We start from the raw sequence: 16,960 nt of genomic DNA, 5'->3' as shown, positions 1-16,960 counted from the left end.
GTATGTTCCGAGCCATTGGGTACTGTGTATCTTTTAGTGACTGAAGGAGATATTGTATTGTTATCTTCCTGTCCTCCGGAAGGAATGCTCGTGTGCGAATGGTGTCCAGACGAGCTCCTATGAAATGTAGAACCTGGGTAGGTTGTAACGTGGATTTTGGGTAGTTGATGAGCAATCCCAAGCTCTGGAGGCAGCTGATTGCTATTGTGAGATGATTTTTTAAAAGAATCTGGTCCGACGCTACTATCAACCAATCGTCCAGGTATGGAAATACTGCCAGACCTTGCTGTCTGAGGTGGGCCACCACCACTACCATACATTTGGTGAAAACCCTCGGCGCTGTCGATAAACCAAAGGGAAGGACTTTGTATTGATAATGCTGATTGTGATGTTGAAAACAGAGGTATTGCCAAGAGGATCTGTGGATTGGAATATGTGTATACGCATCCTTCAGGTCTATGGAACACATCCAATCCCTGGGTTGTAATAGTGGAAGGATGGACTTCAGTGAAACCATTTTGAATTTTTCTCGAACTATCCATTTGTTCAATTCCCTGAGGTCTAGGATAGGTCGGTTGCCCCCCGATTTCTTTGGAATTAGGAAATACGGGGAGTAAAACCCTTTGTTCCAGTCCGCTCGGGAAACGTACCGAATCGCCCTCTGTTGGTAGAGTTGGGTGATCTCCTGTGTGTTGAGGCTGTGGCATTTTCAAGCCTCGGTGTGTTAGATGTGGAATGCGGGGATTGGTGACAAACTTAAGTTGATATCCAATCTTCACTATCTCTAACATCCACTGATCCGATTTTATTGATTCCCAGGCAAAGAAGCAAGCTGCAATTCTGCCAGGGGGTGCTGTTGACGAGGGTGGTGTGGCCTGGTCATTAAAAAGATTGTGAGGTCTTTACTGGGGCTGCTGTTTGTTGCTGAGGTTGCTGTCTTTGTGACCGTGGTTTCCCCCCTCCTCTGCTGGTGTTGAGGAGTCGGATGAGTCTGCTGTCTTTGGTATGTAGGATAAGACTGCATTCTAAAGGGTTGATAATTTCTATACTGGCGTCTAGAGAAGGGCTGTCTACAAGCCGTTTGAAAGTACCACTTGGAGGATGTTGGTGTCGTTAAAGATTGAACTGCTAGAGCTTGTTCCTTCAACTTGCTGACTGTATCGTGGAAACGGTCACCAAACAAGTTATCCCCCATACAGGGGAGATTAGCTAACATTTATTTATTTATTTAAATTCTTTTAATATACCGATGCTCAAGACCAGGTCTTATCATACCGGTTTACAATAAACTTGTCATGTAAGTCGTCTCGGATGGAACTAGCCTTTAACCAAGCCAGTCTGCGTGCTGCTATTGCATTAGCTGATGCTTGAGAGGAATTTTCAAACCCTTCATAGACTGTCCTCAGCAAATGACGGGAACATTCTTCCATGTCTAAAATAGGAGAAGGAATGTTATCTCCAATAGAAGTAAACATTCCCTTTGTTGCTTGAACACACTCATACATGTACTGGACCATGTAGAATTGATGATGGCAAATGCGAGATGTTAGCATAGCATTTTGGTAGATTCTCCTGGCAAAATCGTCCAAGCATTTATTATCCTTGCCAGGTGGATTTGAGGCATGTGTTTTTGATTTCTTAGCCCTCTGTAACGCTGACTCGACAACTATGGAGTCATGCGGTAATTGGGGGGTGGAATATGTAGACTGTTTTTGCAACTTAAATTTCAAGTCCGTCTTCCTAGATACTGCTGAGATCGTAAAAGGAGTCTCCCACGATTTTTGAAGCACATTGTGTAACACACTGTGCGGTGGTAGCGATGTCAGCTCACCCAGTGTATCGAATATTTTTTTAGCAGTCCTAACGTTTCCACCTTGGGCTCTGGCAATTTTTGCACTTCCAATTTTAAAATGGCTCCCATCTTTTCTACAAACTTGGGGAAGGAAAGATCTTCTGGGGGAGAATACTGCTCCGATGGTCGTTCTGGCAGATCTGAAGGGTAGCTTGTGGATGAGGAAGGCGAAGATTGAGACGCTATCGATTCCTCTTGTGAGGCTTGAGAGCGGGCTGGAGACGAAGGCTGTGGTTGCCCCTGTATTGGTGTTGGATCTTCTGGTGGCACCGGTGTCTGTTCCGTCGGTTGTGTTGGATTAGACATGTCTTCTGGTGGCAAGACAAATGAAGATTGAAGGGTTTCAAAGAATCCCGCCAGGGACTGTGAGATCCCAGAATCCCTTCTTGGTCTGTGATGGCATGGTAGGGCGGGCATGAGGTGAGTCCAATGGTGGCGGCCCGGTCCGTGGTTGGACCGGCTGCTGAGCCGGCAGTTTTGTACCTGTTTTGTCTTTATCTCTCGATTGTCGCCGAGAGGGTTCCCTGTCAGAAGACCAAGAGAGTGAATGAGATGAATTAGAAGATGTAATTGGAATTGTTCGCCTCTCCAAAGGTGCTGATCTTCCGTCTAGAACGGAGAAAGATGACCCCAGTGATTTATCTGCCGTATAGTCTGAGGACCAGTGACGTCTGTCTATGAACATGTCTGGAGGAGGATGATGAACTTTTATGATGTCTTGACCTTCTCCGTGTGTGTGAATTTTCACTAGCCGTAGGAGAATCCCTTCTGGATCGTGAGAGTTTTGACGACATGTGACTTCTATCCGCTGAGTACTGTCGTGTATGCCTCAATCGTTTCCGTACCTTTGCCATTCCAGTTCGTGTATCCGAGGCTTGGCCTCACGCCGATGTCAACGGGAAAGGTGCCAGGTTCTGTTCAGGTGTCTTCAGCATCTGCTCCGGCCCCGACCGCGCCGGTCATTTTGGCCCCGGCTCAGATGGCGCCGCTCGTTTTGGTCCCGGCTCTGGTCGTTTCGGCTCCGGTCTCGACGGCGCCAGTCGTTTCGGCTCTGGTCTCCTTGACGCCAAGTGCGCCCATCTGTGCGCCGGTTCTGATGACCCGGGTGTTCTCGGCGCTTGAGTCGAAGCTCTCATTGACGGCTCCGGCCTTTTTGGGCCCGTCGAGCGGTGTCATTTCGATACGGCGTGTCTCCAGTGAGCCTTGGGATCGGACCGGGAATGAGCACTTGAATCACGATGACGTGTTTCGTCGTGGTGTGACCCAGATCCCTGGGTTTTTCCCTGCGTCATGTGCTTACCTCCGGTCCCGGAGGTTTGCTAATCCCACGACGACACCCCAAAAATATGAATAGTCGACGGTCTGTTGGTGAGTTTGAGTTCCAGCATCCTATAGGCCCGGTGATGCCAGGCTTGTGGAGACATTCGTCGACAAAAATCACAAATGGACTGATTGTGTTCCGGTCCCAGGCAGCGGTAGCATCGATCATGTCCGGTGACTGACATGATCTTACAGCAGGGACATGGTTTGAACCCGGACTGCTTTTTTTACATTTTCCACAACAAAAACAAAAATGTGAGGAGAATGAAACTCCGCATGCGCTCCCGCGCGATGAAAAAACAGACTGAGGAGAATCTGTTACCCCCTGCGCAGGAACACACGCGCAGCCGCAAAGTCTGAAAAAATCTACACTCTGCTACTTAAGCTCCGCCTCCCGGGCCCTGATTGACCGTTCCCATGGCAGCATGGCTAATTCAGCCCTGCTATCGACGGGAAAAAATAAAACCAAGTCCTTCCCCCCCCCCCCCCCCCAAACCTTGCCCAGGCAGTGGTCCAAGGTGCTGATCCTCAGGGTGCAGTGAGCCGGGCTCCCCAGTATCGCACCCAAGCTGCCACAGAAGAATATGAGAGTCCTCAACCCTGACTTGCAACTGCCTCAAACCAGCAGGGGATGGCCCTCTCAGAGCCTACCGACCCCCTGGGAGGCAGACCACACCGTTCTTATGTAGAAACCCTAAGCTTCACCATTTTTTTTTTCAAGTAGCAAAGTTAAGGCAATCACGAACAAAGAAATAGAAAAACATCCCCTAACTCTGACTAACTTTCCTAAGAAAAACTATTCTCACAGACCAGATTGTAGGTTCTGCACCCCTTCCATCTGCTGGAGACAGATGAATACTGCCAGACTGTAGATGGCGCCATCCTATGTAAGGCAGAGTTTGTTTTAAAAACATCTCTGTCTCCATCTGCTAGAGGGGGGGTCTGGACTGATCTGGGTACGTACAGGGAACTGGGGTTGCAGAGCACAAGGCCATCTGTTGCTGACAATCTTGCTGCACTGGCAGAAATTAAACCCAGGTGGTCTAAGCATTGCTGCCCTGCTGTATCCACAGCAAACAAGAAAAGAATATCTTTGTAGCCAACACTGGCAACACTGAGGAGCTCTACATACAACCTGCAGCATGGAGAAAACTAGACTGAGGGAGGCTGGGAACCGTAGGGGGAGGACATGCAGGCAGGCACACAGAGCAGAGCTCTGTGTGCTTTGAGGAGCTCTGCCACCTAGAGGACCGGAGGAACGTCCCCAGACATAGCTAATTCAACCTGCTTATCCATGGGAAAACATTAGGTATCACCAATCTTTCTCCAATTTAAAGGTAACATTTAAAGGTAAATGTCCTCTTCTAAAGAGTACTGTGTCCCCGTTAGGAAAGGCACAATCCACATCTGCTAGGAGACGGAGAGACTAATTGGAGAAAATTCTTTTTCACTCAACGCACAATAAAGCTCTGGAATTTGTTGCCAGAGGATGTGGTTAGTGCAGTTAGTGTAGCTGGGTTCAAAAAAGGTTTGGATAAGTTCTTGGAGAAGTCCATTAACTGCTATTAATCAAATTTACTTAGGGAATAGCCACTGCTATTAATTGCATAAGTAGCATGGGATCTTCTTAGTGTTTGGGTAATTGCCAGGTTCTTGTGGCCTGGTTTGGCCTCTGTTGGAAACAGGATGCTGGGCTTGATGGGCCCTTGGTCTGACCCAGCATGGCAATTTCTTATGTTCTTAGATACTGAATGGCTGAAGTCACTGCAGGGATATATCTAGGGTGACATCAGCTTTGAAACCTGACTTCGTCTCCATCTACTAGAAGGGGAGCACATAACCCATTGGTCCTGAGTCCATCTGGCTACACACTAGGAAATATATACTGTAATTTAGAGCAGGTTACAAACATACAATCATAAAATCATACATAAAACATATATAAATGCAGATAAAAAATACACTTTAAAAATCATATTTAACACAAGTGTTTCATGGTAATTAAAACAATTATTTAAATGCCTCGCAAACATACAATTCCTTCAGCTTTTTCCAGAAAGTTTTCAGGTCCTTTTCACACCACAAGTCTCCAGGAAGGGCATTACAGAGTAACAGCCCAGCATAAGAGAAGGCATGCATGTGTGTTGCTCATAATCTGTAATCACACATTGCAGACATTGCTAACAAATGGTCCCCAGCTGATAGTAAAGTTTGGGGTGGAACAGAGAATTGTAACTTCTGACTCAAGTTTGTGCACCTTCCCCTCAGGGTTCTAAGGCCCTATCCTCGGCTGTGCTGTTCCGTCCCCTCGGGGCTCTCAGGCCCTGCTCTCAGCTATGGGGTTCCTTCCCTTGGTGCTCTCAGGCCTGCCCTCGGCTATAGGGCTTCTTCCCAAAGGTTTTACTACTTTGTCAGAACTGACTAAGCAGGAAAAGAGGAGCTCACCAGTGAGAAGAGGTCATTCTGCAGGCCCAGTCGATCCACAGGCTGCAGAGAGAGGTCTCTGATTCCAGGTAACAAGCTCTCCAGCATACATGAACTGTACTGTGTACGATAAAAGCCCACTGTGCCTGGGTTCAACTGGAATACAATCACAACAATGAGAGAAAGAAACAGTGTAGCCTGTCTCCTCATCAGAGACAGCCTGAAGCTTGTTCCAGGTCATAGGCACTCAGCACACTGCAAGGGCCTGCCAGCATTTCTAGGAAGAAGAAACATGGTATGTAGCTGTGTGTCCTACCCCCCCCCCATCCCCCATCCAGTGAGCGTCACTGGGCTTCTCCCATACTCACAAATGTGCATGGTATACAACAGATAGCAAGCACGTCTGACCAGAAAAGGGTGAGGAATCACTTGCTCTCTGTGCATGATCCACACAAATCCTGTCTCTAGGAACAAAGCAGAGCTCAAGACAACATGAGTTCCACTCTGGGGACTGGGGTCCTTCCGCCTCCTCTCCCTTACCTTTACCCAGTGCTCTGCTCTTGTGCCTTTTAGCACCACAGTCATTTCAGGCTTGTTCATCAGCATCTTCACTTTGGCACAGCTGGGGTCTTCACTTGTACAAATACAGATGGGTACCATCCACTGGGGGGAAGCTGGGCCTGAAGAAATGAGAAAACTGCAGAGCAAACCACAAAGCACCAAGGTAAACTGCCTCCTTGTGCACCAAATCCTGCTCTTTAGTTCACACCAAAAGCAGCAGAATTTAAATTGGACACCTCAAATCTTCCAGACACCATGCCACAACCAGGGTCATAACCATTCTGCTTTTGTCTCCACCACTTCCCATGGGAAGCTGTTCCAGGCACCCTCCAACCTTTTCATGATGAAATGTTTCATGCCATGACTTCATGTCCTAGTGCATATTTTCCTCTGAATAAGAGTTCTTTTTTGTCTCTGATTCATTGATTTATCCACACTTGATTATTTGCCATTGAACAAAAGCCAACATTTTAACATATATAACCAAACATGTAAGTTTGAAGCATTTAAACCTCTCTATCCTATCCCCCCCCCCCAAATTGCTCCTCTTCTCTGGGATATACATACCTAGGTCTTAAATCTCATCTCATATGGAGTTTGGCACAAAACCTGCACAATTTTGGTAGCCTCTCTCTGGAATATCTCTAGATTGTCTCTACCCTTTCAGAGGTATGACCTCGACAAGAGATCACAGTACTCTAGGTGACCTACCTCCCTCGATGCAGCCCAGCATCCTCTGGCTCTGGCCACCCACTGCCTTAGACTGTTTTGCTACTTTGAGGTCATCAAACACTATCACCCCACGGTGTCTCATCATTGGTAGCTCATCTTTCATTGTGTACCACTTCCTTGGATTTCTGTACCCTACATAATTCTGCACTTAATCTGACCTGCCATGCCCTCACCCACTCCTCACAAAAATATTAAAGACAGCCAGCCCTGGGACAGACACCTGAGACACTCCACTAATTGCCTCTCACTTTCCTTTGAGTGTGCAAAAATAAAGGTCAAAGAGAAACTTCAGATGATGCCTTTTTACTGAACCAAATTCATTTCCAATACATTTTTGGAAGCCAATAGAGAAATGGATTAAGTTAATCCAATCCAAAATTTTACTGACCTTTTCTTCAGCTCATTCAGTTAGCCTAATACTCCGCCCTCTATCAGAAGTTTCTAATGCAGGACTCCCCTTGGGACCCACCCCCAGGTGGCTCAGTTTATTCATGAGCTTCCTATGTAGGACCATATCAAAGGCTTAGCTCAATGTCTTCTTGCGGGCATAGCCAGGCGCATACACATACTAGATAGATAGGAAAATTGGTTCTTACCTGCTATTTTTCGTTCCTGTAGACCAGACTCCTGGGTTTTGCCTCCCCTCCAGCAGATGGAGACAGAGAAAGTTTTACTGACACTTAAGCTGAGATGCCACCTGCAGTCCCTTAGTATTAATCTGTACCCAAGCCAGAAATATAATCAACCAAACCAACTAGGGATCTGTACTTGGACCGGTGCTTTTCAATATATATATATATATATATATATATATATATATATATATATATATATATATATATATATATATATATATATATATAAATGATCTGGAAAGGAATACGATGAGTGAGGTTATCAAATTTGCAGATACAAAATTATTCAGAGTAGTTAAATCACAAGTGGATTGTGATACACTGATAAGACAGGCTAAGAGAGAATTTGAAAAGAAGTTGGCCGTAGAGGCAAAAACTCACAGTAAAACCTTTTTTAAATATATCCGAAGGAGAAAGCCTGTGAGGGAGTCAGTTGGACCGTTAGATGATCAAGGGGTTAAAGGGGCACAGAGAAGATAAGGCCATCGCGGAAAGATTAAATGATTTCTTTGCTTCGGTGGTTACTGAAGAGGATGTTGGGGAGGTGCCCGTACTGGAGAAGGTTTTCATGGGTAATGATTCAGATGGATTGAATCAAATCACGGTGAACCTAGAAGATGTGGTAGACCTGATTGACAAACTGAAGAGTAGTAAATCACCTGGACCGGATGGTATACACCCCAGAGTTCTGAAGGAACTAAAAAATGAAATTTCAGACCTATTAGTAAAAATTTGTAACCTATCATTAAAATCATCCATTGTACCTGAAGACTGGAGGATAGCAAATGTAACCCCAATATTTAAAAAGGGCTCCAGGGGTGATCCGGGAAACTACAGACCGGTTAGCCTGACTTCAGTGCCAGGAAAAAATAGTGAAAAGTGTTCTAAACATCAAAATCACAGAACATATAGAATGTTTGGATTACTTACCTGGTAATCCCCTTTTCCTTAGTGTAGACAGATGGACTCAGTACGAGTGGGATAGTATCCGCGTGCTAGCAGTTGGAGACGGATCTGACGTCAGCACGGGGTATATAGCCCCACAGGAAGCGCAGCGATTCAGTAATCTTCCTTGCAAAAGCTGTTATGGATGTGTGTACTGACGCTCAGTGAAAAGTGAAAAGTGAAAACAGGATTCCCCTGACCGATTGACAGTGGCTGGAGACCGCCAGCATTCACAACCGGAAAGCGCAGAGACTGGTAGAGTGTACGCACTCATGTAAACAAATGCCCGGCGTACCCGGAACCGGTGAAACCCATGTGCACAGGCAGCTGGGCGGGATGCTGAGTCCATCTGTCTACACTAAGGAAAAGGGGATTACCAGGTAAGTAATCCAAACATTTCCTGGCGTGTAGCCAGATGGACTCAGTACGAGTGGGATGTACAAAAGCTTTACTCCCCGCCAGGGCGGGCGGCTGCCTGAGGACCATGTAGTACCGCCCTTGCAAAAGCCGAGTCCTCCCTGGCCTGGACATCCAGACGGTAGAACCTGGAAAAGGTATGAAGGGAGGACCACGTCGCTGCTTTACAGATTTCAGTCGGCGACAGCATCCCGGATTCAGCCCAAGATGCTGCTTGCGCTCTGGTAGAATGAGCCTTAACCTGTAGAGGCGGCGCCTTCCCAGCCTCCACGTAGGCTGCTCTGACAACTTCTTTAATCCAGCGGGCAATGGTGGGCCGAGAGGCTGCGTCACCTTGCTTCTTCCCGCTGTGTAGGACGAACAGGTGGTCCGTCTTTCGCAGGTCTTGAGTCACGTCCAGATACCTGGGCAGCAATCTGCCGATGTCGAGATGGCGTAATAAACGGCCTTCTTCAGATTTCTTCAAACCTACCGTGGTAGGCAAGGATATAGTTTGGTTCAGATGAAACTGTGAAACCACTTTAGGGAGAAAGCAAATGTTGCTTACCTGATGTAACAGGTGTTCTCACAGGACAGCAGGATGTTAGTCCTCACAAATGGGTGACATCGAGGATGGAGCCCTGTACGGAAAACTTTTCTGTCAAAGTTTCAACAAGCTTTGACTGACACTAGCACACTGGGTGCACTGAGCATGCCCAGCCTGCAATTATCCCTGTGAGCCACAGGTGTCTCCCTCAGTCTCGTCTTATAGCTAAAAAGCGCAAGCGAAACTAAAATAAAAGTATACAGACCCAACTCCGCGGGGTGGCGGGCGGGTTTCGTGAGGACTAACATCCTGCTGTCCTGTGAGAACACCTGTTACATCAGGTAAGCAACATTTATTTATTTATTATTTATTTTTTAATTTTTATATACCGGAATTCCTGTATGCAATACAAATCATTCCGGTTTACAAGTAACGAAAAGGTTGCCCTGGTCTGGGAGGTTAGACCGGGGTTTTGTACATAGAACATTAAACATTGAACAATAACAATCAACCATTAAACATTATTACAAGGAACATTGAAGGTAAAAATAACATTTAGCAAATGGCAATTAACATTATTAGTGTTTTGGAATAGAATGTGTGTGTACAACTTTTTACAAGGAACTTTAGTAGTGAAGATAATCTGCAAATGTACTGTTATATAGTATGTAAACAATGACTGTTGAATAAACTTAACGAATAAGCAAGTACATATATGTAATTAAGTGCAAGGTGTTAATGTCAACCTGCAATGGTTGGAACTGAGAGTCATGCTGAGGTGCCTATTTACCCTCTGGGAATTGAAAGGCTTGACTGAAGAGCCAGGTTTTTAACCGTTTTTTGAACTCTGGTAGACTAGGTTCGAGTCGTAGGACTGGTGGGAGCGCGTTCCATTGGTGTGGTCCAGCAGTTGAGAGTGCTCTTTTTCTTAGAGTTGATTTGGTTGGAGCTGCGACTAATGTGCCTTTGTAGGCGCTTCTGATGGGTCTGGAGGGTAAGTGTAGACGTAGTTGAGTTTGTAGAGATACAGGTGCGATGTTATGAATTGCTTTATGAATAATAGTTAAGGTTTTATATAGGATTCTCTGCTTGATGGGTAGCCAGTGGAGGTTGCTCAAGATGGGGGTAATATGGTCTCTTCTATTAAAAAATATGGTCTCTTCTATTAAAAAAAAACATTTGCTTTCTCACAGGACAAGCAGGATGGTAGTCCTCACAAATGGGTGAGTACCGAGCTGAGGATGCCCGGGAATGCACCAGATACACCGCAGATGCACAAAGGCGTAACGACTGAGGTGGAAATGGGAACGGAGGGCATCCGCAACACCATAATGGGTTCGTGGAAGGATGTTGGGTAGTGAATTGAAAAAAGTAAGAGTAGGCAGACTGGCCAAACATGGAGCATGCCGGCTAGTCAAATGTAAGCAATAATAGGCTGCGAAGGTATGGAGAGGACTCCAGGCTGCAACCTGATAAAAAAGTACAAGCAGCAGTAACCAAAGGGAAGCTGTTAAGGCTAAGACGGACACAACAGTATGTGGATACCCACAGTGTTGTAGTGAAATGTCTGCTTGTTGGTAGGAAAGGAAATATAGACCACTTAATCAGAAGGATTAGGTCTGTGTGGCCACTGGAAGTAGCAGCTTGACCCTTGCATGAAGGAAAGAGTCAAGTGGAATTCACATGGAATGCAGTGCAATGTAGATAGAATGTAAGTGCAGCATTACTGTCCAGGAATGTGGAAAACCCAGTCTCTCCCTAGGGCGAGAGAGAGAGGTTAGGAAAAATTAATAGAGTATTTCCTGAGGAAAGGAGATACAACATCTACCTGAAAAGGATAGAAAGTTGAATGCATAGAACTACTCAGTGGCAGAGGAACGGAGTCAGGTGAGTATGGAAAGAGTGCATAACTCACGGACCCTGCTGGCAGGAATGACATTAAGAGGGAAAGAAGTTCCCTTGCCAAACTGTGGAAGAGAGGAATGGAAAGGCTCAAACGTAGAATGTATGAGACTTATAAGGAGAATATATATGTTCATTCCGTGATTAGAGAAATAGAGGCGGCTTGATCAGTGGATAATCCATGGTAAGCCGACTCAGAGAGGATTACCGAAAACGGGAACTCAACTCCCAAAACGATACACCTCCTAAGAGAAAGGTGTATCTATGTGGAGGATGTCTGGAGAACAGAATCCGAGGGAGTAAGAAAAAATGGTGGAAAAGTAAAAGGGGTAATACCTCTTTTTTTTTTTTTTTTTTAGCGTCAGGAGGTAAAGCCTGCCATATTAAACGGCAAGATTTATGTTTAGAAGGTTTTGTGACGCTACCAGAACCTAAGAACATCAGTAAGTCTATGATTTGGGACTGACTGGTGAGAGAATAAAAGGTTACTGATATGATGGATTGAGAAGTATGGGAAAGCATACTGATCTCAGTCAGGGAGTGGGGAAAAGAATACTGAACCCCATCCCAGTTCAACATTAGAAGAATGCTGGCTACGAGAGGCAGCAGAAGAGATATATTGAAGAGGCCTTTGATGGAAGAAAAGGCATCTAAGGGAACGCATAGGAAACATGTGCAGGGAGCAGAACCTGTGCATCGTATGGAATGATGCAGACGCCGAGGAAAGTTTAGTTAAACTCAGCGTTAAAAGATTTGCCCTGTACACATGTAATTGAGACCATTCGAGAGGATAGAACCTACGTGGAGAAGGTCTGATAGAGCGTTCATTAAATCTCTTAGATATGTGGCCCAAGGACGCATGAAGTGAACAAGGGCCAAGGGTAGAGCTGCGCAGCTGTCTAGCAGAGCAGCTAAGAGGTAATGCGTGCTTATGAGTTGGAAAGCACATTGTCCCTATGCTGTCTGTCTGTATGCACAAAGAATTGTTGCAAAAGCAGTATTGGAAGGCATAAGGGCATAACTCATGGGTGCAACGTCCAGGAAGTTTATGAGAAACTATGCTGGAGTGCAATAGATGCATAATGGGTTGACAGCTTTCAGGAGAAACTTTATAACCCTAAGGAATTGCGAGCATGAGTCGAAGGAGACTAGGTCCTAGTTCGAACTGGGATAAGAATCAGGGACGAAAGCAATGAAACCACTTAGGTCCATTGAGTATAGAATGTCACTGAATATAACCCATAGCAGTTTTGAATTATGAGAAAAATGCATAGTGGGAAGAAACCCCATAGCCCAACCATGAAAAGTTGAAAGGCTGAGGTTATGGAAAATATGCGCAGGGACATATAACAATGTATCAGAATGTCTGTGCGCATGCTGGACAAGAGGGTCTTAAGACTGTGGTGTCCAGAAGTGTTACAGAAGGGATTTATGGCAGTGACAGTAATCCCAGTTAGTAAATGTATAGTGAGTCCTGAAAAAAGTGAGAGCTCCTTGCATGTACTGAAAGTGGTTAGCAGTAGTCTATGCAAGGAAAGTGAATGATGTTACACTCCGCAGAGAAAACAGCATTCACCAACAGTGATGCAAGAGACAGTTCACTTACCGAAGCTGGTGCCAGCGGCAGAGCTTGGGGTTGTAATGTTGACTCACCATAAAGCACATAGAAACATTAAAATAATGTACTTACTGCAGTATGGAGTGATGGTAACCAAAGATACCATTGTACCTGTGACGTCTAAAGAAAGTTGGATTTTCTTAGGTCCAGGATGTGCGGAGAGTAACTATTTTCTGTTAAAAGAAAGAATAGTGCAATTAAAACTCCCCAACCCCCCTCCCTTCTCCCCTCTGCACTTCGTAGCGCCTGGGGGAGTGTACCGGGACTTTGGTACAAGGTGGGGTGGCCGCTCTGATATCTGACCAGATGGGAGACCAGGAGGTGTCCCAATGGAGGATATCATGTAGGCTCCTGCAGGTTTGTGAGCGGTAAGTGGTACCCGCATTTCTGTATGCTGTACAAGGAGACACTGAGACCTGTGGCCAGGCCTCAAGGTGGACTTGTACATGGGGCAATGGTTGCTGAATCTCATGTTTAGCAGATCAGCCAATGCAGCTGGACCTTGGTTGGGAGGGAACCAAGAGTCAGAGCATTGGTCGGCACAGGGACTTGTTACTGACAAGAGAAGAAGCCCTGCTGCAATCCCAAGAAGATAGAGGGGTTCTCCTGATATTGTGGCTAACATAGCTAACATAGCGATATGTGACACTAATACAGTTCTAAAAGGCACATGACCCAGAACTTTTCGAACCACGGTCCGAATGGGAGAACACAACTCTATGGGAATGCCGCCAAAGCGGGTACTTACCATCCGACGTGGATCGCCGCAAGACGAGCCGGTGAAGATTGTTGACTCCGACGGTCTCCGGAGTCCTCGAGGGTAAGGCCGGGGACGTAAACGTCCATCTCGCTCTGAAACCCGGTATGGTGGCACAGGTACAGAGGAGACAGGCCAGGCGTGAGTGGCGTTTAGACTGCTAAGTGTAACAGATGGCCATAGTCCCACACCACTTGACGGTGGGGCACGCCAGGAACAGAGGAGCCCTAACGGAACTCATGTTCCCTTCCCTCGTCACAGCGGCTCGATGTGTCGTGACGCCAATGCAGAAGCTGTCGGACCTGGATCCGGAAGTTCTGGATCACCAAGGACTGCCAAAACTGTAGGAACAGTGCTGATGGCAGTGGTGATGTCGCTCTGCCCGAGCGTTGTCCAGCCTGGAGAAGGATGGCACCGATGTGCTGGATGGCGTCAGCGGCGGACGATCACGATGTCGGCGATGATGGGTGCCACGGTGCTCGGCCCGGTCTTTCCCCAGCGCCGAGATGGAAGCCCTCGTCGTCCTGGAAGGCGATCGATGACGAACTGTCAGCACGCCTGCTCTGCTCCTGACACAATGGAGTGTCTTAAGCTAATACGGGGCTTAAAAAAGAACCCAAAGCGTGGAGCAATGTGAGGAGGCGAGGGTATTATGTGGCGGTGCTATGTCGGTATTGACGATATTGAAGGCAACCTAAGGGGCTTCGAGGATATCATCAAAATGGGTATGAAAAAAATCGTCGATGACTGGCCAGGAGAATGATGACAGTGACGGGCACTGACAGCAGTGGCATAGGTATCTTTGAAACGATGTGGAATCGAATAATCGAAAAACATTGCCGTTATTGAAAAAGATACCGGCATCGACTGAGTCGAAGTCGAATCAATAGGGCGTCAAGGACACCGAAGGAAAACGGAGGTGTCGAGGGCATCGATGCATGGAGGCGGGCATTTATGCCGTTTGTGGCATGGCCACGGGCATCAACTATAGGGCCACAGACGTTGACGGTATCGATTTGGACAGACTCAGATTTCCAAGTGTACATGGCATCGGTGCCCCAGACACGTGTGTCGGTGGCATCGATATGGACACGTATGGAATCGATGGCATGGATCTCCCAGTCGATGAATTCCATCCCGGCATCAACGCCAGTCCTGGAATCGGCATGGGCATCGATGCCAGCCATAAGGCTGGCATTGGCATCAACGCCCATCCACGGAATCGAGCCGGCATGGATACCCACCGATGGGACCCACCTGGGCATCGAATTTCACCGATGGGAGCAGCCTGGCATCGACTGCCCTCGATGGATGCATTCTAACATAGATGCCCATGGATGAAACACCTGGGCATCGGTGTCCATCGATGCAAAAGGACCTGGCACCGATGCCATCGACGGACAAGCCATCCGGCACCGATGTCCATCGATGGGGACCATCCGGCACCGATGTCCACCGATGGGGACCATCCGGCATCAATGCCCACTGATGGGGACCATCCGGCATCAATGCCCACTGATGGGGACCATCCGGCATCGATGCCCACCGACGAATCGATGTGGCACCAATGCCCACCGATGGAAAAGGGCTGGACATCGGTGGGGAGGATGGGGCATCGATGGCATCCCCAAAAGGGGGGGTGGCATCGATGAAGTGACCCTGGGATCGTTAAAAAGTGTCTCGGGCAGCGGTGGCGGCGACCCGAGTATGCATGGCAGTGACTAACAGCGTGTGCATCAATGGCATGCATCCGGGTAGGGACGGCACAGAGGAAGCCCAAGGAAAAAAAACAGTGCGTAGGAGGAAAAAGCCTGGTAGCACTGAAAAGCAAAAAACATGGATAAAGGCATCAGGGCACCGTGGGGGGAGGGGCGCTGATGACATATAAAAGCCCAGGGCGGTTTAGGAGGGTCCCGGTGTAGCGATAGGGTATCGACTGCGTGAGGGTACCAGGGAACGAAGGACTTGAAGCTACAGAGGTCCTAAAGTTAAGGAAAAAATCCCTACCCCACTAGCATAAGCAAGCAGAGTGTCACAGAGATACTCGCAAGCTGTTTAAAGCTAACTGAAAAATGGGGGAAGGGAAGGCTTCAGTCAGTTAACAGCCTTAAGATAGTGACAGAAACCGACCGAAAAATAAGAATTAGTACTCACCGAGCGTCGTAAAAACGTACGCGGAGGGAGACCTGTGCAGGGAAAAGTGTTTTTTGAAGTGAAAAGTTAAGTGTTTCCATGAGGTAATTAGTTAAAAAATCCTCACAGAGCTCCAACCGCTATGCTGACAGCAGAGCGGAAAAAAGAAGACTGAGGGAGACACCTGTGGCTCACAGGGATAATTGCAGGCTGGGCATGCTCAGTGCACCCAGTGTGCTAGTGTCAGTCAAAGCTTGTTGAAACTTTGACAGAAAAGTTTTCCGTACAGGGCTCCATCCTCGATGTCACCCATTTGTGAGGACTACCATCCTGCTTGTCCTGTGAGAAAGGAGGGAACCGTCCGAAGATGGATAGCTTCCGGAGTGATCCGTAGAAAGGGCTCACGGCAGGACAGTGCTTGTAGCTCAGAGATGCGTCGTGCGGAGCACACCGCCAGCAAGAACACCAACTTCAAGGTGAGAGACCGGAGAGATAAGCCCCGAAGGGGTCGGAAGGTGGATCCCGCGAGGAAATCCAAAACAAGATTAAGGTTCCATAAGGGCACAGGCCACTTTAGTGGCAGACGAATATGCTTGACCCCTTGTAGGAAACGAGAAACATCTGGGTGCTTGGCGATGGTCTTGCCATCCCTCCAGGGACCATAGCAAGACAGTGCCGCAACCTGAACTTTGATGGAGCTGAGGGAGAGACCCTTCTGAAGCCCATCCCGCAGGAAATCCAACACGATAGGTATGGTGGTGGCATGTGGATTGGTGCCATGAGTGTCGCACCATGCTTCAAATACTCTCCAGATCCGGACGTAGGTGAGGGATGTGGAAAACTTGCGAGCGCGGAGGAGTGTATCAATCACGGGCCCCGAGTAACCTCTCTTCTTCAGTCTAGCCCTCTCAAGGGCCAGACCATAAGAGAGAATTGAGCTGGATCCTCGTGGAGGATGGGACCTTGACGTAGAAGGTCCCGGAGAGGAGGCAGGGGAAGAGGCTCCCCTGCCAGTAGTCTTCTCATGTCCGCGTACCAGGGTCGTCTTGGCCAGTCTGGTGCCACTAGAAGAACTAGGCCCCGGTGTGTCTGAATCTTGTGGATGAGGGCGCCCAGCAGAGGCCACGGAGGAAAGGCG

General features: G+C 47.5%; 1 protein-coding gene across 3 annotated transcripts in view; it reads right to left on the bottom strand.

The window, feature by feature from the left end:
• LOC115073621 (puromycin-sensitive aminopeptidase-like) overlaps positions 1 to 16,960 on the bottom strand; it is a 325,446-nt gene that overhangs the window by 113,217 nt on the left and 195,269 nt on the right. For 2 of the 3 annotated variants that reach the window (XM_029572187.1, XM_029572185.1), the window contains exons 15-16: positions 6,137 to 6,276; positions 5,618 to 5,752 (exon numbers count right to left, since the gene is read on the bottom strand). In XM_029572187.1, the coding sequence (XP_029428047.1) occupies positions 5,618 to 5,752; positions 6,137 to 6,276 (275 nt within the window). The remainder of the gene's footprint in view (positions 1 to 5,617; positions 5,753 to 6,136; positions 6,277 to 16,960) is intronic. The other variant, XM_029572186.1, reaches the window with a different exon arrangement.

Source organism: Rhinatrema bivittatum, chromosome 12, assembly GCF_901001135.1.
Source record: "Rhinatrema bivittatum chromosome 12, aRhiBiv1.1, whole genome shotgun sequence".
Lineage (NCBI taxonomy): Eukaryota > Metazoa > Chordata > Amphibia > Gymnophiona > Rhinatrematidae > Rhinatrema > Rhinatrema bivittatum.
This window is presented reverse-complemented; position numbering and strand designations above follow the sequence as displayed.